This window comes from Polyodon spathula, chromosome 15 (genome assembly GCF_017654505.1).
Source record: "Polyodon spathula isolate WHYD16114869_AA chromosome 15, ASM1765450v1, whole genome shotgun sequence".
Lineage (NCBI taxonomy): Eukaryota > Metazoa > Chordata > Actinopteri > Acipenseriformes > Polyodontidae > Polyodon > Polyodon spathula.
Genome location: NC_054548.1, coordinates 13872201 through 13895385, shown reverse-complemented (window position 1 = coordinate 13895385; position 23185 = coordinate 13872201). Strand labels below are relative to the sequence as shown.

Genomic DNA, 23185 nt, shown 5'->3' with positions numbered 1-23185 from the left:
AACCCACATACATACAGGCCTGAAGTTATTTTATATTCATACTCGTCTGTTTTTGAGAAATCCATATAAAATCCCTCACATAATTGATGCAAGAAAAGTTAAACCACCAAAAATTAGCTTAAATTTAAGTGAAGCCCACCTTGGATTACCTAACAGAATTTAATAAAGGTTATATAAATTGTCTTTGGCAGTCAGCTTTCATTTTAAGTTCAATGCATATAAATTGAAGTGGTGAACATTTCTAGAGAAGTGAGACAAGCCTAACTGGGCATGAAAGAGGCCTGAACTGCAGTATAATCCCATCAGCGCCATTCTGCCTCAAGACATTCGACAGGTTCTGAAATTGGCGAGTTCTTGTGAATGAAAATAGTGCTCCACAGTGGTTGCAGAGAATCAGTGGCAGCCAGCAGGAAGTAGGCTTTGGAACCAATATACACAGGAATGTGTGTCACACAAGGAGAGCTTGTAAAGAATCCAATATTGAGCCAAACATGTTTTCTTTGACATTGAAAAATACGTTACGCTTGCTCACTTCTGCGTGGGCAGAGATTTGAAACATCAAGTCCGGTTGATGGTTGAGTCTTGAATATAATCTCAAATCCTTGGTCCAGGAAATCCAATTACCCAAACAAGCTCAGGTATTGCTTTTCATCTTGTGCCTCTGGACACATGAAGTAGAGCTAACAAAATCATTCCATGAATCTTACCTGTGTGTCCCTCCATTCATTGCGTAGTTTTAAATGTGCATTCTTGTCATTATACAAAATCGCCTCTCCTTGTGACCGACGTGTTTTGCGGCTAGTACTGTAACATGCTATTTGATCTTGTAGATATGAAGCTGAAATGACCCAGGAAGTGAATCAGACTCCCCGAATGCAAGGCAAACAAACAGAGAACTTCCTCTAACCTAGTTTAGTACCAGATACATAGTTCTTCAATCCTCTAGAGTCAAGTACAGTGCTTAATAGGGGTGTGACGATTGTGAACCATGATACTTTCTTCAGGATATATCGTATCGTAATAGAGGTATGAGTCGTTTGTACTGTGATACAAGACCAAACGCACAACAGAGTTCATTCTTGTTCACCAAATGATTCTTGAATGGAGAATAAGTGTGTTTTAGTCAGTAAGAATATTTACTCTCCCAATCTCAATACATTTTGTCCTTTAACAAAATAGTCAATCATTAACCATTACATGCATGGAACTCTCATATGAGGATGCCACCCCCCATATAAAAGCAATGGGGAAAAAATTATTGAAAAACTTATCTAAAAATAAGTCCAAGTCCCTAGAATTGAAGGATCACGCCAGTTACTGATTTCTTTATCAATTTATTAAATAGTACTCGTCTGTGACACAGACAACAGAATCAGACCTTTTGTAAAGACTCAAAGCAGTCATAATAAAATACAGCTTCATTATAAAGTTCGTCACAGTTTTACAGTATTCAAAGTGACAGGCTTAAATGAAAAAAAAAAATTTGGCTACAACATCAAAAAGAAATTAAAAAAAAAAGAAATATTTACATAATGTACTAATAAAAGTAAATCATTTCTAATACCCTAGCATTTGTTTCTCACAGTATAAAAAAAGAAACCTTTTGAATAGAAGTTCATGGTAAAGAGTCCTCCGTATTGGACTGTCTTTCCTTAAATCCCAGCATATAAAACAATATACAACAGCAGGTAGACAACCCTATTTACTCTTATTACATCATTTATTATTTAAGAAGTGCATCTCGGAAAAAATAGATTCATAGTTTTTTTTTTTCTTTTCTTCTAATCTTTAGCTCTTTAAAATAATTTATGACTGGCTTCCCAATTTACATTGGTTCCTGTTTGGCTGCAGTCTGTAATTTCTGATAAAAAAAAAAAATCTGGCTGATCTTCATTTTGAGTCCTTTTCTCTGAAAAGAATGTGCTATGGTCTGCCTCCAGGGGGCAGTGTGAGGTTTGCCATCAGTTCGTGCACTGCTGCAAATATTGTGCATTCACCTGCAAGAGACATAAAAATTAGATTTGTCAGGATGTGTCAGACAATTCTGAGCATGAAATTCTCAAACTGTGATTGAATTATCGCATTTTCAGTTCTGCTCATGTCAGCTGCCCTGTGGAATTCTGGCCACAACTCGGGATGGAGTCTCTGACATGCAGCAAATGAGGGCTTTACAAGCGTTAAATACACCTGAGAAAAAAGTATGACTCACAATTCGTTGGCAGACAGCCAACGAACATAGGCACAGAAGTTGTGAAAATAGCCATTTCAAATCATCCAACAATACTATCCATCCAGTTTGGCAATACCTCTGTGAAAACGGTTCTAACAGACCTGGTTAAAAATCAGAACTTATATATATACATATATATATATATATATATATATATATATATATATATATATATATATATATATTATATATATATATATATATAGGTTATGATTAAAGTTATGTTATCCACAAAAAAGAAAAACGAATACTGCCATGTTCACTAACCCCCCCCCCTTTAGATCACTTCCACTCCTGACATTTGGGTTTGACAAGAGACCCCCCTCAGTGTGAATGTGACGGATATGCCCTGATGGATGAGACTTACTCTGGCGCGGAGGGTGCATCTCGTGAAAGCGCTTCAGGATGCTGCTGACCATGAGCGCCGCTGCCCCAGAGGAGCTCTGCTGCCGAGGAATGTCAGCCTGCTGTGTCATCCCGCTGGCCATGTCATACACGATGGGCACGATGATACTGATGGGCTCCTGAGGGGACGGCAGCCGCTGGGTCAGCTGGAGCTGAATGAGACAACGGCAACAGAAACGAAGCACTGTTGAGTATACAGTACCGGACCTCTAGAGGTTCAAACGCTCGATTTGCCAAAAAGGATCATAAAAATAAAGTCTAACTTGAATGAAATAATAATTACAATCCAATCTTCTTGAAGTGCGGAGTGCTTATATTTTTTTTATTATGAATTTTCTTGTGACATTTTTCTGTAGGAAATAGTGAAAAGTAGCTATTTCAGTGTAAATTTCTTTTTAAATATGGTTGTTGGCAATGATTTTTACCCCAGTTTTCACCTCAATTTGGAATCGCCAATTGTGTTATTAACTCTGAGTAGTGAGTTCTAAAATGCACTGCCACTCCTATGGGAGTGAATTTTTTTTGTCTTCTGCATGCGCTTGATTATTACAAGTCTAGTGTACAAACAAGCTGAAAGCTATATGTTTGTATGTATGTATGTAATAAATACTGATGAAATACAGACAAATCATTTTTACCGTAAATAAATAAAACAATTTTTTTTTTTTTTTTATTTAGTCATAGGGGAAAAGTTTTGACAATAACATGTAGGCAATAAACAACAATGAGGTGGAACAACCACAACAACACGTCCTAACAAAATAAAAAGGGGGGGAGAGAGAAAGCGAGACAGACATGAATAAATCATATCCAGCTAAACAGGTTGTGGGGGCGGAGGGAGTGAGAGTGTCTAATATTTCAGCGTATGATACTCCTTGAACCATGGAGCAATGCACAGAGCTTGGAGCCACCTCTTCGCTGTCACTTGATGTTGATAGTAAATATTCTTTGCTTCTGTCTTCACTGACATCCGATTCAGTGTAAGAATTGTATATAATTGAATTTATATCGGAATCTGAATTCAGTATTATTATCATTATTTCTTTCTCACTGAGCGATTATCGACGGTTTACAAACACTGTTGATATTTTTGTGACTGGGTTTATTTTATGTAATTCAGTCAATGTCTGGCAGAGGGCGGAAGAGACCAATAAAAGGTGTTACAGAAGCCTAGTGTTACAATACCATGTGATCAGGAGTTTTGTAGGCTCTGTAATTTAAAGTTTAAACTTGCAGATACCTGTATGTTCGTACTCCCTGGGGACTAGAATCACCGATTGTGTTATTAACCCTTTGAGTAGTGAGTTCTAAAATGCACTGCCAGTCCTACAAGTCAGTTTTTTTTTTTTCTGTCTTCTGTATGCACTTGATTATTACGGTGACTCGGGAAACAGAGGCTGAAATACACGTCCTACGAAACGTGTTCCTGCCAAGTCGTCATTTTTTACACTGCGGATCCACAGCAAAGCCATGAGACCTATAGTGCCGGAGGACAACACAGATCTGAATGGCTCCACTGCAGACCCACAGGTGCCCTATCAGCCACAGGGGTTGCTGCTGCACTATGGATTGCCCTGCCGACTTTAGTCTTGCCTACCTGGGCAGCGCTCGGCCAATTGTGCACCGCCCTCTAGGAAACCCCAGTCACTGTCGGCAATGACATAGCCTGGATTCTTACCTGCGATCTCCAGGTAATTTTTTTTTTTTTTTTTGTTTAAGTCACAAAAAACATCCAAAATGTTTGAAACTAATTCATTTTTGTTCTAAACGATCCATTCAGTGGCTTTGATTACTGTAGTGGCAGGCAGCTCCAGGATTATAGGCTTCCTTCCTAGAAGCGACACCCAAGTCTTTTTACTATCCTTGGCTGCAAGCAACACAATACCAACAGTGCAGCTGTCAGGGTGTGAAACACTTACGAAGAACAGCATTTTGGATTTGAGCACCACCGCGATGGTCCCGGGAGGAGCAATGGGAGGGGCGCTGGGAGGGATGGTCAGGCAGAACTGCACGTTCCACTTCAGCTGGGCAGCCTGGTCTGGGAACTGGTTCAACAACAAACACAACATAAGCAGGCTTCCCACTCAATAGGAGGGTTTTTGTTTTTTGTTCATGGCTTTTACACCATAAAGTTTAAATCTAAATCTTTGCTATTATTTGTAAAACGGTACTTTTTAGAATCACACGCATCGTAAACAGGCTGCACAGTTTGAAGGGAAACTGGATTACGTTTCACACGACAGAAAACAGAAATACAAAAATCTTGTTTGCTGCCAGTCTGCACATTAGCGTTCTTAACTCTTTCCACACAGCAGACCTGCAGTGAACTTTGTGCTGAAAATACTGGCAAGGATTTCTCTTTGGACTTCCTGGGAAGTTAATGGATCCATCCTCCTTGACTATTTTCAGGGATTTGTACTGATGTTAAGGTACTTATGAGATGTGCAACATACATATCAAAATCCAGTATGGTAAAAAAAACACATTTGATTGAAATTCTGTTGCCAAATGATCATGCATTTGTGATGCAAACCTGTGCATACGACAAATACCAATTGACTTAACACAGATCAAAGTTTACACAGATGGCTTTAAGAGTTCAGAAAAGGGTGCACACAGCAACATGCCAACATGCAGAATTTGTGTTCAAGTCACTTACCAGCTCCAGTTTCATGATTCGTACACAGTCCCTAAGGATATGAGTGGGAGCCCCCAACAGCTTTGTAAAGGCATTTAGTGTATTGTATTTAAACGGTGGTCCTGCGACCTGCAAAGGGGGGGACGAGGAGGAGGAGGAAAGAAAACCGAAAGTGTTAATGTTTCTATCCACGGGACTAACATCAACCAGTTGAAAAACATATGAGGAGACAGCCCGGCTCATATCATTACAAGTATGACTTCAAGTGTTTTTGTATTCTCTTGAAACCTACAAAGCCAACATAAAAATATAAATAAATAAAAGGTACATGGAATTCCATGAATCTGGAGTTTTAGATCAAAAGGCCCTCCCAGACACCAGGGATTTATTTTTTTTTTTTTTACACGAGGAGAGAACTTTTACAATATACTATAAATGTCAATTAATTTTTTATTTTTTTTTTAATTTACCCTGGGTCTCTCCCCAATTTAGTGTGCCCAATTATTATTTGTATCCTCAGCCCACCAATCACAACCCCCCCGTCAACTTAGGGAACAGAGGCTGGAACATGCATCCTCCGAAACGTGCTCCTGCCAATCTGTCATTTTTCGCACTGCAGATCCACAGCGAGGCCACCAGACCTATAGTGCCGGAGGCCAACACAGATCTGGAGGCTCCACTGCAGAACCATGGGCACCCTATCGGCCACAGGGGTCGCTGATGCGCGATCGTGGATTCCCCTGCCGACCTAAGCACTCCCTACCCGGACAACGCGTGGCCAATTGTGCGCCACCCCCTAGGAACTCCCAGTCACGGTCGACTGTGACGTAGCCTGGACTCGAACCTGCTATAAATGTCAATTTAAAACACTCCCTCTCAAGAGCTAACCATTAGGCAACACTACCTCCATTCTCCAATGTCTTCTAATAAATAATCAATTTATAACAATCTTTTTATTTTTATTGGTTTAATTTGATATTGCAATACGATTGAATAATACAGGATTTTGAATGTATGGTCTCAAAGGATGGTGAATAAACTGCTTCGAGGGATCCACTTGTCCCATTTTTGTTCCAGTAGCTGTGATAAATACCACTACATACATTTTTAATTAACAGACATTTGATAGGCATGTACCACATGGTAGCTGTACCTAGCAATGTTTAATATTAAATATAGTTAGAGGGTTTGGTTACTTCAAACTGGTAAATTTTGGATACTCAATATCGCCTTTTCCCTGCAATTTTGGCAAACTCCTTGACTGCCACTGGTTCTGTTTTCTAAAGATGATAAATAGTTCCTTGAATTTTTGGCTTGTCAGACTTCTGCACTCAATAACTGCTAAATACACCGTCACTTGATCCACAGCTACGTCATATAGTGAGGGCCTCGGTCAGTATTAATGGAGGAATGAACCATGAATTTAAAATGCTGTTTTTTGCCAGCGTGTTTGTTTTGTATTTTTCCATTACAGAACGGAGAAGAAAACTGGATTGCATGATTTCTAATATTTCCTGTAATTTTTTTTTTTTTTTTTAACTATAGTACTGTAGCACTCATCACAATCTCAAATTACACAGATTACTATAGGAAACAAATGTGAATAAATAAAAAAGCCCTTACCCTCATTTCGAAGAACTTCTCCAGGACCTGCAGCTCCTCCTGGGACCAGGGGCCCGTGTTTTCTGGGGTCACCTTCAGCTGCAGCGTCTCATAGTTCTTGGGGTTCAGAGCGACTCTGCACTTCAACACTTCAGTCTTGAACATGATCACTCCGGGTTCATTAGAGTTCACAATCTGCAGCTGGAAGGAAGGAAAGCACAAAGCTAAAATATTGCATATCTAACACAACAAACAATACGTGTCTTATTGAACCCCAATGCAAAAAAAAAAATGTTCTGCTGCAAAAATGGGGCACACCTTACCAATATATTTTCAACACTCACTTCACATTTAAAACTATTTTGATCATTGTAAATTGACAACTAATAGGACACTAAATGTTGTAACAAAAATGTACTATATATTTACTTCTAAAATTGTTTCAGATTCAAATTTCCAAACACTATGCCACTGAATTGGTAGACAAACCTATTGGTGGATTGGTTATTCCCCTCTAAAAATGACAATACAAAATTACAAAAAAAAAATGTAAAAAAAATTGGAGGAGGAAATACTCACACAGCCAAGGCTTAAAACCTCATTAGCATTGCCTGTTAATACTGGAGGTCAAGATCTGTAAAAGTATCAATGCCTTTCTAATTTAGCACTCAATGACCTTGCTGGAAAATGCTTCATGTTACAAAATCAATTGAGGATATCCTTCTCAAGGCAGGACAGTACAGGTCTGTTTATTCCAGATAGCCTGGGCTGCACGCATTCAAATCTTACTGCAGCGTTCCATTTTATTTCTAGCTTTTGACTAATGAGAAATGAACACAGTGCGAAGAATGGCAAATAAATTAGTGCATTATGACACCTGATGAGCTGACAAACTGACGAGCGAGGCGGGGCGGAAGTGAGAGATTGCAAAGGAAACCAACTTCCTTTACATTTTGCTTTTTGGTATAGTTACTAGGAGACTGAATATCACCCAAGACATGTGTTTATATGTGTAGATTTTTTTTTGTTCCGACTTCACCATAGTTTTGTGAAATAACCAAATAAATCAGTTTCTCCCTCCCACTAGGAAACTTACACAGTGAATGAATTGACATTCTGCAGCCATTTTGAATTCATTAGTGTCAATTCAACTGATCTAAAATAGTGGCGGATCTGTTTAGATCAATTTAATAGATGCCATCATGATAAAATACAACAAATAATATCAAACACATGTAATCTACAATCAATACTGATATGTTTCCATGTGGAACACACCCATGCCAATACTAGAAAACATTGGAAAATCAAGGACCAATTCGATTGAAATGTTCATTTCCAGTTTGTTTTCACATGCTTATAATGGTGTTTGCAATCATTCAGAGGGGCTCTGGGTTCTGTCCAATACTGAGTTAGCATCATTTGTATATATGTCTTTCCCTAGCTTTTAACTGGCAGTATTAAAGAGCAAGCAGTCGGGTTCTGAACGGTAGAGCGTTACATGTCCTCAAGACGTGTTGCTACAACTGTTTAAATAACGTACCTGTCATTTTTTTTCATTATTAACATCCTGACAACTTTTTAAACTTAAAGTCTGTTTCAAAGCTATTTTCAAAATGTCGCTCTAGTGCACCGACAGTGTAATGATTATCAACCACACTGTCAAACAGGCAGCACTGCAATAACGATCCACAGTGTGGTACGGAACAGAAAAGACAGAGCACTTGTTTTTTACTTTTTTTTTTTTTTTTTTTTTTTTTAAACTGGGTGAAAGCTGCAAAAACTCGTGGGAATGTGGCTGGAGCCGCCAAGTGAATAAAGAATTAAATTAAGGCCACAGGTGTATAAAATAGGTGTTCACGGGGTGGCAATTGAGATTTAGTGTTTCGAACCTTTTGTTTTGTTAAATGTGTCTTGTTTAGAGTTTGTGTGTATTATTTTTGTTTGTTTATAATTAAACATGCACAGCAGCACTTACAAACCTGCATTCCCTGCCTCAGGGTCTCTTCCTGGTTACTATTAGCCTGGCCAGTGATGTCATTCTTACCACAGTATGTTATTTAAACAGTTGTAGCAACACGTGGGGATTTATAACGCTATAGTTTTCAGAACACAGCTACTTACTCCAAGATCTGGGTAAGACTGTGATCAATAAAAACAACCAGCTAGCACTCAAACAAGTCTTTACTAAGTGCCATGGTCTTGGAAATCATGCAGCTTACATTGGGCTCCTGCTGAATGATCCTCTGCAGGTGGCGCCTCATGATGACGGAGCCCAGGAAGCGCTCGAGGGGGGAGCACAGGTAGCTGCCCGCCAGCCCGGGAACCAGGCAGGGCGTGGGTGAGGGCAGCAGCAGCACATGCAAGGCATTGTGGTTCAGGATGGTGGGGATGGAGGCCGCCCAGGAGCGCTGAGGTAGTTTGCGTGGTGGAGGCATGTTCGTTGGCATTGTCTGGGAGTCTAAAACAAAAAAGCCAACAATTACTCATTATAACATAGAAGAGTAAGTAACTACAAATGTCATTTTAGTAGACTGATTTCTACATGTATCTTACTTTCTTATGATGTTAGCAATTGTGTTTAGTGGTTTAACGTTGCTCCAATTTTCTCTAGACTGTCTTTAACTGGCTTTTCCATTCCAATCTTGTGACAATACGACCTTTGAACTTTGTTGGCCCCCACCTACTCTCAATATATACCTAGAGTTGAAATGATTGTCACATGATACTAACTCAATATAAGGGAAACGTAAAAATTCAGTTGAAATGACATTTAAAAGAAACTTTAAGTGAAGTATGTTGTATATAAAAATCACTGTCCCTAATTTCAGAGGGTATTCCCTCGGCTACTTGACACCTACTGGTTCCAGCCCGCGGGGAGTGCGAGACGTCAGGGATGGGAGAATGCAGGGTCGGGTTTCCTGGAGACATTCCAGTCATGCGAGCAGCAGGCGAGGGACCAGGCACCTGGGGCGAGCCCGGCCAGTTCCCTGCTCGCTGGCTTGGAGACATCATGGTGTATGGGGAGCTGGGGTCCAGGGCCCCTGCAATGAAAAAAACAAAGCGGGTGAGATACACCGACATGGAGTAATACGAACATCAAAATGTATGAACTTACTGAGCACAACAAACATGTCCATGAACTTACTGAGCACAATGAACATTTACATTAACTGTAGAAAAATTATTAGATCACGAGAAACCACACAAAATACCTCCAAGTAACTTCACAGAAAGACTACCCAATGATTACTAATGACAATTTTAAATGTATAGAAATCTACGTATTGGTATAATCTGCGGAGAAGAGGTATCTTTCCAATACTGCTATAGCGATCTGCAGTTTTGAGCGGCATTATCTTACACAAGCATCCACTCCAGTGCCAAGAGAGTTAAACATGGACATGGTCTTATTTTCAATTTTTCTATCAGTATTGGGAAGTTAATCACAAACAGAAGGAAAGCAGGGCACTGACCTGTGCCTGTAACAGCGATTATACAGTGAGCACAATTAAGAACAATGAATATAAAATACTAAGGGCCTCGTGCACTAAACAGTGGCAACCAGTTTACCACGCAGTAAGCCTGTTACTGTGTGCTTTGTACACCTGCTACAAATCACTAACTAGCAGCAAATGACTCTGCATGCGAAATGAAATGCATGGGAAAAGATACTGCGTCATTTACATAGAACTAATAATGGTAATCCATGGAAATGTATTCAAATTCTCACCCCGAATACAGTGAGGAAGGGACTTCATATAAAAACCATATTTACCTAAAGGTGCTAACTTTCCAAAGTGTCTCAGCGTGTGTTAAGTTTACCGCTTATTGAAACCAGACAGAGTCTGTCTAAATCACAATATTTTAACATATGGTGTTGTAATACTGTACATAACTATATGATTCTGAAAATGCAACTTACCAAAAGATGACTGCACGTGAACTGTATAATATAATCATTTCCTTTATTGATTCCAAACGTGTATTTCTCAATGCAAGATGCTGTGTAACATTTTTCCATTATGACGTTGTATTGCCAAAACAGCCTAGAGACACTTGTGCTCTTTTAACACACAAATTACACTGAATTATTTCGACCCTGAAAACATTAGAATTTTTGTCATGGAAAAGACAACAGCGAGTACTGCACACATTGTGACTGGCCTGCGCAGCATGTCGAAATCACAGAATAAGCAGCTGAAAGGTTAAAGTTTCTTAAATGAAAAAAAATAAATAAACTGCACACTTGCAATCCCTTTAAAAGAAACATTTATACTGCGCCAACATTTCAGTACCAGAGTACCTTCAAAATAAACCAGAGGGGGATAAAGGTGAACAAATACATATTTGTTTTCAGTTAATTATTTTCTGCTTCTCCACTTTGACCGTCTCAAAGGAAGACATTCCCGGTGTTACACAGAATTCTGTATCCCTGCATGATTCCATGCCTGTGCAGATGCAGTTTTTCAAAGCTGGACGTGGATGCCCGATATTCCTGTGCCCGAGTCCTGCTGTGTTCTCGGGCGCTGCCATTGAGTTCTGCTGCAGTTTGCAGCAAATATTGAAAACAAGACCAAACAAATTTTGTAGCAAAATAAAACAGCACATTTAACACTACTGATTTTCCACAGTATGCTCAGCCTCCTTGAAATCCCACATGAAAACCTTGATTAAAAGCAACCTATAAAACTGCATTTTTCTTTTAAAACACATTTTAATTTTAATCTAAGGGGATACAGAATTCTATGGAGATACAGAAATCAGCATAACACCGGGCCACCTCCCCTCATCCTACGGAGACCCGCTGAAGTTGTAGCTGCTGCCTCCTTGGTCGCGGTCATTTTGACAAAGTGATAGCCGGACTCCCTGTCCTTTGGAGTGCCCATATACTAAAATAAAGGGGAATAGAGCAGACACGCCTTCCTTTTTGCGCGCATGGGTTTCTCCTACCGCGGTATTTCAGGTAATTTAACGCGGTTTAGTGCATGAGGCCCTAAATCAGCAGTCAACTTTCAAGTGTACATGCCCACACATCTGTTGATTTACACAGGAGTAGACACCACATTGCACCTCAGAATCAGAGGTATTCTTCTTGTGAAATATTTCTATACTCACACACTGTACAATTTGTTTTTCTTAAGGCCACATCGGCACATGCACTTACCATGCGGACTGGCAAAGTTGGAAGCCTGCCCCATGGAAATCCCCAGAGACGAGGGTGACGGGGTGGGGCCAAACGAAGCGGGAGAAGGGGCCCGCAGAGCACCACTAGGGGAGTTCACTGCGTGGATGTTCCCTGCACACAATCAATTATTGACTCATCATACTCTTTACTCTAAAAAGTCAATTAAAAAAACATAACTGCGGGGGCTGGCCGGTGACAGACAGAGGATTGGAAACGGGACGCAGAACTGTTCACCTTTGGGTTTTGTTGCAACCCAAGTCAACAAGGAGAAGCGCTTCCCATTCGCTGGCTGCTATTATTGGACAGAAGTAGTGAAGGAAGTTTTTTGATTGCCTTCCTTGGAGTTGCCAAGGCTTGAAATGAGGACTGTATCACTACACTAATGGAAGAGCCACACATACTGCAGCTTTATTACTTTTTCTTTGACAATAAAAAAAAAAGTAACTAAAACTGATACTGAAAAATAGTAGCTGAATGTTACTGTGATACCTGGAGAGGGTGCCACGCCAGTGTGGTAGGACGTCGGGGGCGACGTTAGGGGATAGGCTCCTGTTCCTCCGGGCTGCTTACCAAATTGCTGCACATTGAAACAACATTAGCGCTCATTATCACACTCACTTAATAATTACTTGTACACCCTATTGCATCCACTGTACTGGTTCAACCTTGGCATACCAGAGGCTGAAGCTGGGACATCATCGATTCCATGGCATCCACTCCTACAGGGGAGGGGGGATTGTCATCCTCATTGACAGACCGTCTTCGCACGTCCTGGTTACTGTCCACAAACATGTTCAGGAAGGTCTACAGGGACACCGAGGCAGAGAAAAGAATCCCGTTAGGTTGCCTTTTATACAACCACTGCACTGAAACAAAAAGGCTCTGGAAGCTATATAACCAAGTTATATCAAAGAGCTGGAGATAGGTTCTGCATGTCAGCTCTGCTCACCTTTAAACCCGGGGCTGGATAGAAGCCCTCTACGATCTTGGTGTTGTCGAAGAGGCTGTAGGCCCCGTCGCGGATGGCCACCACTCCCCGGCTGCGGCAGTAGATGTCGATGCAGTACATGTTGCGGAAGGCCAGCCGGATGTGCGTGGGCGACTGGGGCAGGATGGAGAAGCACTGGTAGGCTGTGTTCGTCCTCTGGGTCAGGCCAAGCATGGGCACAGTAGGCAGCTTGTTGATAGCATTGAGCGGGGCCTGGGTGTCAAACAGCACCTGCCAGAATGGAGCAGAACCAAAATTTAAAAAAAATGAGTTTAGCCATCTTTATAAAAACGAAATATTTGTGTGACACAGCAGTATGAGAGATTTACAGGGTGTTGTATAAGGCCATTGCAACCTCATTGTAGACCGTCAGACTGCATGTGAATCAAACTTGAACCTTGCAATTTTCAATTTAATATTACTTATCTAGATTATGAACCTCAGCACATCTATCAGCCAATATATTGGTTAAAAAAAAAAAAATTGGTTTGCTTGCACTGAGCAGTTCTGCAGTTTGCGGTCACCTGCAGTAGCTGAACCACGTTGGGAGTCTTGTTAAACATCTCCTGCAGCTGGTGAAGGATGATGTTGTGGCAGTTACTGCACCCTGAGTTGGGCCCGACTGTTCCCAGGGAAATGTGAAACTTGTGCGTTGCCGAATTCCACTGAATGGTGATCTGGAAACAATGACAGAAATTTAAAGGAGGGGGGAGGAGGGCCAAACTGCTGGAGTTCAATGAATACACAAAGCCATCATTAATATTTTTAAAAGGGCACAGGACAATTGGCATTAGTAATTAATTATTCTGCAAAACAAATAAAAATAACACATATTTAAAAATGCAATTATATTTATTTAACCAGGACAGAACCCTTGAGACATACGTCTCATTTCTAATCCTGACGAAGCATAACGGAATATCCACTAGAAAAGTGACCTGAAGGCATCTGATGATTCTAAGGCATTTGCCGTTTTGTCATTTACTCCAACCTTTCACTTCCAGAGCTCGGCAACTCTACGAAATCAAGCCACCTTGTCCTAAACCCAACCCCAACCCTAACCTGAAGCAACCCCTGCCCTAAAACTTAACCTTAAACCCAATACCTAAACTGACCATTAAGAATCATCTGATGCCCTCAGGACACTTTCTAGGGGATATTCCCGTGTGCGGGGGGTCCTGACAAGAGACAATGGCAAGAAATAACAATCTAAAATCAATATATCATTCATTATGACAACTGAAAGGGTTGGTAATATACACCAATTGAAACTGCACACGCAAACGGTGCTAGGACCCAACACTAGCCAGCAGCATGGGAAAAGAGCGTCATGTGGTTAGAGTCAGTTGAAACTATGAACTCCCAAGTAAACAGTGCATTTAACATTGAAATACAGTGAACTCTTCCCATCTCACTCTCTTCTACAATACACTTTAAAGCTTCTTAGGTCTATTCTCAATACTACAACAGAGACCACTGAGACTGCATAGCTCTCTAGAACAGTGCAACTAGGCATCAGAAGAAAAAAAAAAACTCTACTGAAAACATAATTATCTTAAAAACTGTTATAAATAGCCTAGTTTTAGAGTACTGCACATCAGTGTTTGCGGTATGCTTTGCTCTAAGGTAAGGTTACACAGTTCAATTTACTAATGTAGAAAGTGAAACCTAATAACAAATGTCAGCATACAGGCTAATGACGAGACTGAGTTATATTATAATCAGTCATTAAGATAAAGTATAATGTGCTTGCTAACTTCAGCTGGTGCCACAGGAGCTCTTCACTGATCCATGGAACACATCTCTATTTTATGGCATGTGCTGCTGTTGCTGTAATGAAACAGTCCCCTACTGTTTCAATTTTGCTTTTGACAAAATGCAAAGAGAAGCCCTTGTTCTGAATTTAATTGCTACGAGCCACAATCTTTCAATTCCTGGCAGTTCTGGCCTATGGTAGGAATCATCATGTTAAAAGGGGTAGCTGTGTAGTTAAAAAAAATTGTAAAGCTCCTGTTGCCTTATGCAGCCTTATTTAAAATGATTGAACTGTTTGCTGTAAAATATTCATTGTACAACCAAGACACAAAGTCACCACAGACTAAATTCTCACTGAGATTTACTCCAAATCATCATTAGCCCATTTTTTTCAGCTAGCACAAAATGTATCTAATAAAGTTTCCAAAACATATATAAACTACTAAGACTTTTAACTTAATAACTTGTGAGCACACAAAGAGTAAATAGCAGGATTTCCAAATATAGCATTACATGTCCCCACAATGTGTTGTTACAACTTTTTAAATAATGTACCTGTAATTTTTCTTTTCATTGTTAACATCCTGACAACTTTTTACACCTGTTCTTTCTACAGTGATTTGAGGACAGATCTAAAACCCCAGTGCATTAGAGCAGACATTTGAAAAAAAGCTTTGAAACACACTTTAAAAGTGTAAAAAGTTGTCAGGATGTTAACAGTGAAAAGAAAATAATGACAGGTACATTATTATTATTTTTAATTTAGTAGGTCGGCAATTGTTTTTACCCATTTTTCTCCCAGTTTGAAATGTTCAGTTGTATTTTTAGGCTCAGCTCACCGCTACCACCCCTGCGCTGACTCAGGAGCGATAAAGATGAACATACGCTGTCCTCCGAAGTGCGTGCCGTTAGCCGACCGCTTTTTTTCCCCACTCTGCCAACCCAGAGCTACAGCGTCAGAGGACAAGGCAACTCTGGCCAGCTTACAGGCAAGCCCGTAGGCATCCGGCCAGTCTCCAGGGGTCACTGGTGCGTGGTGAGCCGAGGACACCCTGGCCGACCTAAGCCCTCCCTCCCCAGGACGGTGCTCGGCCAATTGTACGCCACCCCCTGGTGACTCCAGTCCATGGTTGGCAGTGCGGAAAGGTACATTACTTATACAGCTGTAGCAACATGCAGGTACGTATAACACTGTTTCAGAACCCTGCTATTTACTCTTAGTTGTTTCTTCTTGTTTTTTTCCTTTCAGATAAAAACTGCGCTAAAGACAAGTTGGAGTAATAAATAGCTTTGAGTATCTAGGTCGTGCACTTCCTGAGTTATAACAGAGTTTGTAGAATTACTTCCTAATACTTAAAGTAGTCACAGATTGATGTATAATAATGAGTTATACTGGTATGTAGATTTTAAAACAGTTCAAAATACAACTGGACTGTCAACAAGGCCTGCCAAAATGATAGCCTATGGAAGAATGCAGTAAACATGCACCAACACGAAACTGATTTTTCAGACATTTCTACATGTTCTTATCTCACAAATATATCAGGTAAACAGAGCACCTGATTTACTCTACCAAAAACTTTGAATGAATGATTCATTCTGACAAGAGTGCACACATTTCATATTGAAGAGGTTTCGATCATCTGACTACTGGCTCAGATATTATTTAAAACCTTGGGATTATTTTGACATATACCATCAGAATAAACTGTTTGAATGGGAAAGTAAAAGCTTCTCCAAATATGTTGGCACCAGTGATTTACAGACTCACATATGCAGTTTTTTACAAATCAAGGAGGCAAGTTAGTAAGAGCTGAAGACAGACAACTTTAAGACCCTGGGTTCAAATCCCAGTCAACTGGCTGTATGAATGTTTACTGCCATGAATAATTCAATTTGCGACACTTTTGCTTTGACAAAGAATGTTCACACCTGTATACAATAAGAAGACACTACAACACAAAAAGCACACATGGGAAGCCTTCAAATGACAACCAAAGCTGTATAAATACCTCAGCACCTAGTTCACTACTCCAGCCAGTGGGATACTTTGTGTCAAAGTAAGGGTTCGATAGCAAGGCCCCATTTGCACTTACTGAGCTTCCTTTGGTGTTTCCATAACACAGGACAAGCTTGCGGTAGTTGTAGAGTCGTATTTCTGAGAAAAGGTTTAGATAGGAGGGCATGTCTGAGAGAAACAAAAAAAAAAAAAAAAGTAAGTTACAATTTAAAGCACGCTCTTACCACCGATTTAATTTCCCACCCAAAGTAAAACTCCTTTATATGTGGTATCTTGCTCACCAACGACAACCTGGTCCCTAATAAAATGGTTTATACTGCATTTGAAACAATTGCTCTTGTCAGCAACCATTTCACTTTCCTTACCTGGTAGAGATCGCGCAAACTCCAAGACACACTCATAGAGCTGGGCGATGCTGTTCCAGTCATTGAGGAACATCTCGACCACCTTGCGGCCGCCCACTGGCTCTGAGAGGGGGCTCTCATAGGTCAGGTAAACTTGCCGTGTTGCAGCTGGGGAGAGAAGGAAGTTCATGTAGTTTGGAGGAGATGTGTGGCTTTGTGCCACTTTAAATCCAACCAAGGTTGGTAAAGTTCATTTGAGGACAAAGTGAAACAAGTTCTTGCTGTCTCAGTCTAGTATAAAATGTAACATGAAAGTCTATATTTCAGATACTTCTGATCCTATACCAGAGCCATAGAACCTGGGTATAACATTGTTGTATGCTTCCTAGATTGAATCCCTTTATTATTTAAAAAAAAAAATTAAAAAAAATACATACATACAAAACGCATCGAGTGATTTAGTACTTTTGACAGTGTACACTGAAACAGTTCCAGACCCAATTACAATGTACTGGAGATTGTGTATCTTCACTTTGATTGAATTTTCTATTATTTGTGCTAGTGTTATAAATTGGGAGTGGGGACAACAAAAACTTGAAGCAGGTCACTTGTAAATTAGACATTTGAGAGGTTTTATCTTCCCAGATAAGCAAATGGCTAAATGTGAAAGCCCACGGGAAGCCTCACCTTGCTCCTTTGTGGAGGTACTGGTGAGCGGACAGTTGGCGAAGACCAGCTCAGCCAGCCAGGTGCGATTGTTCCTGCCCTGCAGTCGGCAGGTACAGTCCAACAGGGAGCGGTTCAGAACCCTCTGCGTTTCCTCACTGATGCCCTTACCGGATGGAATTCTGCCAAAGACACAAGCAACAGTAGAGAGGCAACATTAAGAACATTAGTTTACAAAGGTTTGGTGATGCACACAGTGTTATGAATATTCCAAATGCAGGGGAAAAAAAAAAAAAAAACAAACACTGCATGCTTCACTAGCATATATAGATCTCAATCCATACCATACAGAGAGTAAACAAAGTGGTTTTTATTTTGCTTTTTTGTTTGTTTTTAACAATGTTGTTTTTGGGCACATTTAACCTTATCCACCCCAATATAATATAAAAAATGAAAAAACACAAATTAGCCATATTCTAGCTTAAAATACAGGTTTGATTCAAAACAGGACTTAGAGAACTGTATTCTTTAATAGCAAAATATTTACCACCTTGCTGCTTTTAGCAGGGAGGTAGTTTAATCATCTGTAATCCCACGAGGACATTCTGTTAGAAGAAGAAAGGTTACAGCACTTACTTCAGAATGCGGATTGCATGGCTACAGCCATCACCTTCCACCTGAACTCCCTGGTGTGGAATGTCCATGTTGGAGAGCTGGAATGAAAAGACAAAGGGAAATTAAGACCACCACATCCCTGTGGCACACCAAGAGATCTTTGTGAACACTGCTAGGGAAGAACATGCACCTTGGGGACTCCGAAATACTTTATAAAACTTTAACTTCAAATGCAATTTCGGGCTTACACCAGCCAATACAAGGAAAAGAGCACAGCTTACATTTTGAAGGGGCCTGAGAATAAGGGCAACACTAACAGGAACACTATTAGATACAGTGACAAAAGATAAAACCAAGTATGAACAGAAAGTCAAAACAAAAGCCAATTAACCCTTTCAGTCCTGGCGGGGCATCCTGCCTTATCTTAGCGCCGCATGTTATCATGCTGGAACCTCACAGGACACCTTGGCTCCAGTCTGAGGTAGCGTATAAATATCTTTTTGTTCTGGTCTCATGTATGCTCAGTAACGCGCTTCCTTAATTTTGCCGCCTTCAGCTTGACAAAAATAATTCAGGACTGAAAGGGTTAAACAGGGAGCCAAAACAATACAAAACAAAACATTTAGACCAAGACTCAAACTTCCTTCAGAGGAAGCACCTGGATGTATCTGATCTGGTGGTTTCAAGTCAACACCAGCTGCTTCTGGTCTGTTACAACTAACAATAAACTATCTTGCTGGAACAGCTGTCAAGGGTAAGCCATAATCCTGCATTATAGCACTTGGTGGAAACCTTCCTGTATATCTGTGTATTTTAACACACTTACACAGTGAAGATTAGCAACACATTAAGCGATCTTTACTCAATAGTTGCAGACTGGGATACTGATGCCCAGACCGGCTATTATGGCGGTTTCAAATTCTTGGCTTCTTCCTCATGACAAAGAGCTCACAGCTCTGGAATTGTTATGCTGCAAGTGCACAGTCATGACTACTCAAATGACGCACCATGAGGTTTAGCTCCTTTGCATAAAAGTCCCTCTGTAAACATTTCCACATTCACTACAGTTACCAGCGGCGTTCTGAACATTTCCATTACATTGACATACATAATGGAAATATCGTGCTCAACTTAGCGATCAACACCTGGCACTGTGTCAAAATACAGCTTTGGAGATGCATATGAACAGCTTGATCACGGGGTGCGCCCCCTTAATATTTTATTTTAAAAAGTAAAAAACGGCAGAAGAGAACAGACGTGTATAGCACTGAGTTTACTAAGATTTACTTAATTTATACATTAAAAAAAAAAGTTTAAAAAACTGATGGTACTTCAGAAGGCAGCACCCTCCCCACCCCCACAGCGAGTAAAGGGAAATGCCGATTTGGTTATGAAGATTGGTGGACTTCCTTTCGAATAAGCCCTTACCTCACAGCGCAGTCCTATAAAGGGCATGTTGGTGTCACACATTGCTACAAGATGCGCCAGGACCTTGTTGAACGCGCACATCTCCCCAGCTCGTTTCGGCTTTTTGGGTTCAATTGCACCCTGGTCACCAGACAGCTAGGATTGAAAACAGAAACAGTACGGAGTCAACCAAATTAGAATAGCCCATCACATTATTCTGAATGCAAAAGACAATAAATAAATGATTTCACATATTTTTGCAAGGTTTCAGTTCCTGTCTCCATTTGCACATTTATAGCACTGCATCTTTAGTACTGTACGATATACCCTCAGTCATCTAAATAGGTGTGGGGATTTTCACTTACAAATACACTAGGTTTTATTTTCTACAGGACAGCTACTATTTGTTGTGGTGCAATTATAAAAAACATTTACAAGCAGTTCAGCCCATTGAGACTTGCCTGGTTCTGAATACAAGCAGGATTAGAAATGAAAATCCCAACATCATTTAAAATCCATGCAGAGATTGAGGAGGATGAGACATTTCAGAAAAAAAGAAAAGTAACAGTTCCCTTGTAATAAGAGCTCCATATCAAATATTTCCATGCCGTAAAACAGAAAGGGAGTTCCAGTGTTCAAGTATTAGTTTCATGAATGCCACAGAAAAAGTCCAAAAGGTTCAATTTAACTCTGTAAACTCTGGGTAGAATAAATATGTTATCCAATACAGAAAGGAACAGTTTTGCTGATATTGACACCTTGTTTTTACTGCACAAACAGACCGGGAGATACAATTCAGTTTGTGTGATGTTTATTATGAGATCGCCAACCACAGAGTGGAAGCGACACATTTCAGAGCACTGTCAATTTAGACAATGAAATAAAAATGTTGTCAGGACATGACTAAGGGAGCATTATCTTGAGCTTTGGGAGCAATGCCCTTTAATTTCAGAGTCGTGTAGCCCTTTACCTTCCTCTTGGCCCCAGTCTTGGTCCCGCACGCTGCCTTAGTGCTCAGCACCAGCTCCTCCAGGTTGGGCTTGAACTGCTGCAGCAGCAGAGCACTGGGGGGCCCCTCCTCCCCGTCCAGCAGGCTGACCGACAGGAAGTAGTACTTATACTCCAGCTCAGTGGGGCAGCCGGCCACGTGAAACATCTCCAACACCTTCAACACAAGAGAGCACTCGCTTAGCAGATATCGACAACCAGACAAAACTAACAGGTAGGCAATGATGGACAACCGGTTATACAAGGCGTTTTAGTGGCCTGGACCCAGAGTTGAGTTTGTTTAACCTATATATTGGATTTAAAAGATGGGATCTGTGTAAAAGACAAGGAAAGAGAACACCACTTAAAACAGCAGACCAGTAATCTACACGGACTTACTTAAATGTATGTACTGTATTTCTTCAAATTTAAGACACTCTTGAATCTAAGACGCAGGCCAAATTTACCACCATCAATTTAAGGAAAAAATACAAGATCAAACAAAGATACATTTACAAAGATACAACCTGCATTATGCATTCAGGAAAACTACGTATGGAGGCAGTTTGCATCCCTCTGCTGTCACACAGAGCATTACAGCTTCTCATTATCAGTTGTAATTACTCACACCTGTTTTTCTCCCTTTTTGTGAACAGTGGTATTGCTTGGTAAATCGAAAAATACTGATCAGCATTTATGATCTGTCCAAGCTGCTACTGTTTTTTAGAACTGAGCCTAATAATGAAATGCTGAAATTGTAAAAGCTTCTGCTTGAAATCTTTTTTGCATCAGTTCAAAGGAATACAGTATATCAATTTTAGATGTATTTAGTTAAGGACACTAGAGTTAATGTGCTAAGTTAAGGACACTAGAGTTAATGTGCTATTCGTAAAATATAGTGGTACAGCTGTTTATTGCCTTACTTAAAAGGGGACAAATGTCATACAGTTAATCTCCCTCAGAAACAGCATTTTCATTTGAAAGTTCCCGGAGGGTACTTTCAGTCCCATTCTTAGTCAGTATGGTAGGAAACAAGAACACTTACAATATAATACTGAGGGAGGCGGGTGAGTTTAATGAAGAGCTTGTGTTTGGAGAGGTTCCCTGCTGGGTGTGAGGATGCATTGGAGAGGTGTAGAGTGTCAGTGCACACTGTGGGGAGGTGCTTCACAGACTGTCTACAGCGCTGCTCGCCCAGCCAGAACCTGCAAACACACACAGACAAGAGCTCAACGCAGGGAAATACACTCGGCCAACTTTCCCGTATTTATCTAAACAAAGCTAAACAAACCAGTGACTAGGTTTAATTAATTTCTTTAAACTCATTCGATATGCCAGGACTGACCATGGATGGCTCACCGAGCCCCAGTTTGGCTCTTCTGACTTTGAGGTGAAGTATGCCACTGCAGGCTGTAAATGAGTCTGCAACACTGCAAAGGCAACTGGGAGTATTCAGTAGAAGTACAGTACAAAATAAAACAACAAAATTGACGTTTTTAATGCAACAAGTTTAGTAAACACAAATATAGTGAAGTATAGTATAGTCTGGTTAAACCTTCACCCCCCATCATCATTTTCTAAGCTTGCACACATTTGTAGTTTTCAGAAACAAGACTTTGAGGTTACAGGTTTTTTATGTATGTCTACGAATTTGACAGCTCTTTTTTCCAAGAAAAGGTTGGACTCCTCTGTACTATACTGTAGTTTTTACAGTGATTAAAACATAACATTTTACAATCTCCATTCCCTGCTACTACCAGACCAAACCAAAGTGCAGCACTTGACTATGATTCTGTGGATATTTCATGACCTGGAATAGATAAACCATACAACTTACTTCAGTTGTTGAAGCCAAGAAATAATGCGCTTCATGTCATCGTTGATAGACTTTTCAATGTCGTCCAAGGTCGACTGATCTGGGGTGGGGCAAAATGAGGTCACTCATATTCAGCCAATTAGAAGTTGCTCTTCAAGTAAAAACCTGTTGCTACTATTTAGAAAACCGTGGAGCATTGTGGGGTTCAAATCTACAAGGAAGCAATAGAGTACTTCTGATGCAAAACATAGCGTGTGAATGTTAACAGGTAACATCACAATTATGACTTCATTACTCAACAATAAGCCTCCTATAAAACTTCAGTCTCATGATTTCTGCTGCTTACCAATCCCATAGAGCATTGGCTGGAACATTCCAGAATGCAAGTCGACAAATATATGAAGGCACTCGGAACGGCCACAAGGTTCCAGGATTGGAATGACCAGAGTGGGAAGAGCAGTTTCTATGAATGCTGAAACAAAAAAGCCACCCTTAAGGGAAAAACTAAGATAATATTTAACATA

General features: G+C 40.4%; 1 protein-coding gene across 2 annotated transcripts in view; it reads right to left on the bottom strand.

Annotated features, from left to right (window-relative positions):
- Nucleotides 1-1318: 1318 nt before the first annotated feature.
- The window catches only part of LOC121327826 (mediator of RNA polymerase II transcription subunit 14-like), a 36299-nt gene continuing 14432 nt past the window's right edge, over nucleotides 1319-23185 (bottom strand). The window contains exons 11-31 of one of the 2 annotated variants that reach the window (XM_041272051.1): nucleotides 23008-23133; nucleotides 22683-22761; nucleotides 21891-22050; nucleotides 20829-21023; nucleotides 19880-20014; nucleotides 18473-18549; nucleotides 17858-18018; nucleotides 17192-17338; nucleotides 16903-16994; nucleotides 13576-13728; nucleotides 13013-13282; nucleotides 12739-12867; nucleotides 12553-12640; nucleotides 12043-12174; nucleotides 9737-9919; nucleotides 9098-9336; nucleotides 6897-7076; nucleotides 5295-5402; nucleotides 4555-4680; nucleotides 2598-2787; nucleotides 1319-1997 (exon numbers count right to left, since the gene is read on the bottom strand). In XM_041272051.1, coding sequence (XP_041127985.1) covers nucleotides 1924-1997; nucleotides 2598-2787; nucleotides 4555-4680; nucleotides 5295-5402; nucleotides 6897-7076; nucleotides 9098-9336; nucleotides 9737-9919; nucleotides 12043-12174; nucleotides 12553-12640; nucleotides 12739-12867; nucleotides 13013-13282; nucleotides 13576-13728; nucleotides 16903-16994; nucleotides 17192-17338; nucleotides 17858-18018; nucleotides 18473-18549; nucleotides 19880-20014; nucleotides 20829-21023; nucleotides 21891-22050; nucleotides 22683-22761; nucleotides 23008-23133 — 3044 coding nt within the window. In that variant the 3' untranslated portion in view covers nucleotides 1319-1923. The remainder of the gene's footprint in view (nucleotides 1998-2597; nucleotides 2788-4554; nucleotides 4681-5294; nucleotides 5403-6896; nucleotides 7077-9097; nucleotides 9337-9736; nucleotides 9920-12042; nucleotides 12175-12552; nucleotides 12641-12738; nucleotides 12868-13012; nucleotides 13283-13575; nucleotides 13729-16902; nucleotides 16995-17191; nucleotides 17339-17857; nucleotides 18019-18472; nucleotides 18550-19879; nucleotides 20015-20828; nucleotides 21024-21890; nucleotides 22051-22682; nucleotides 22762-23007; nucleotides 23134-23185) is intronic. The other variant, XM_041272052.1, reaches the window with a different exon arrangement.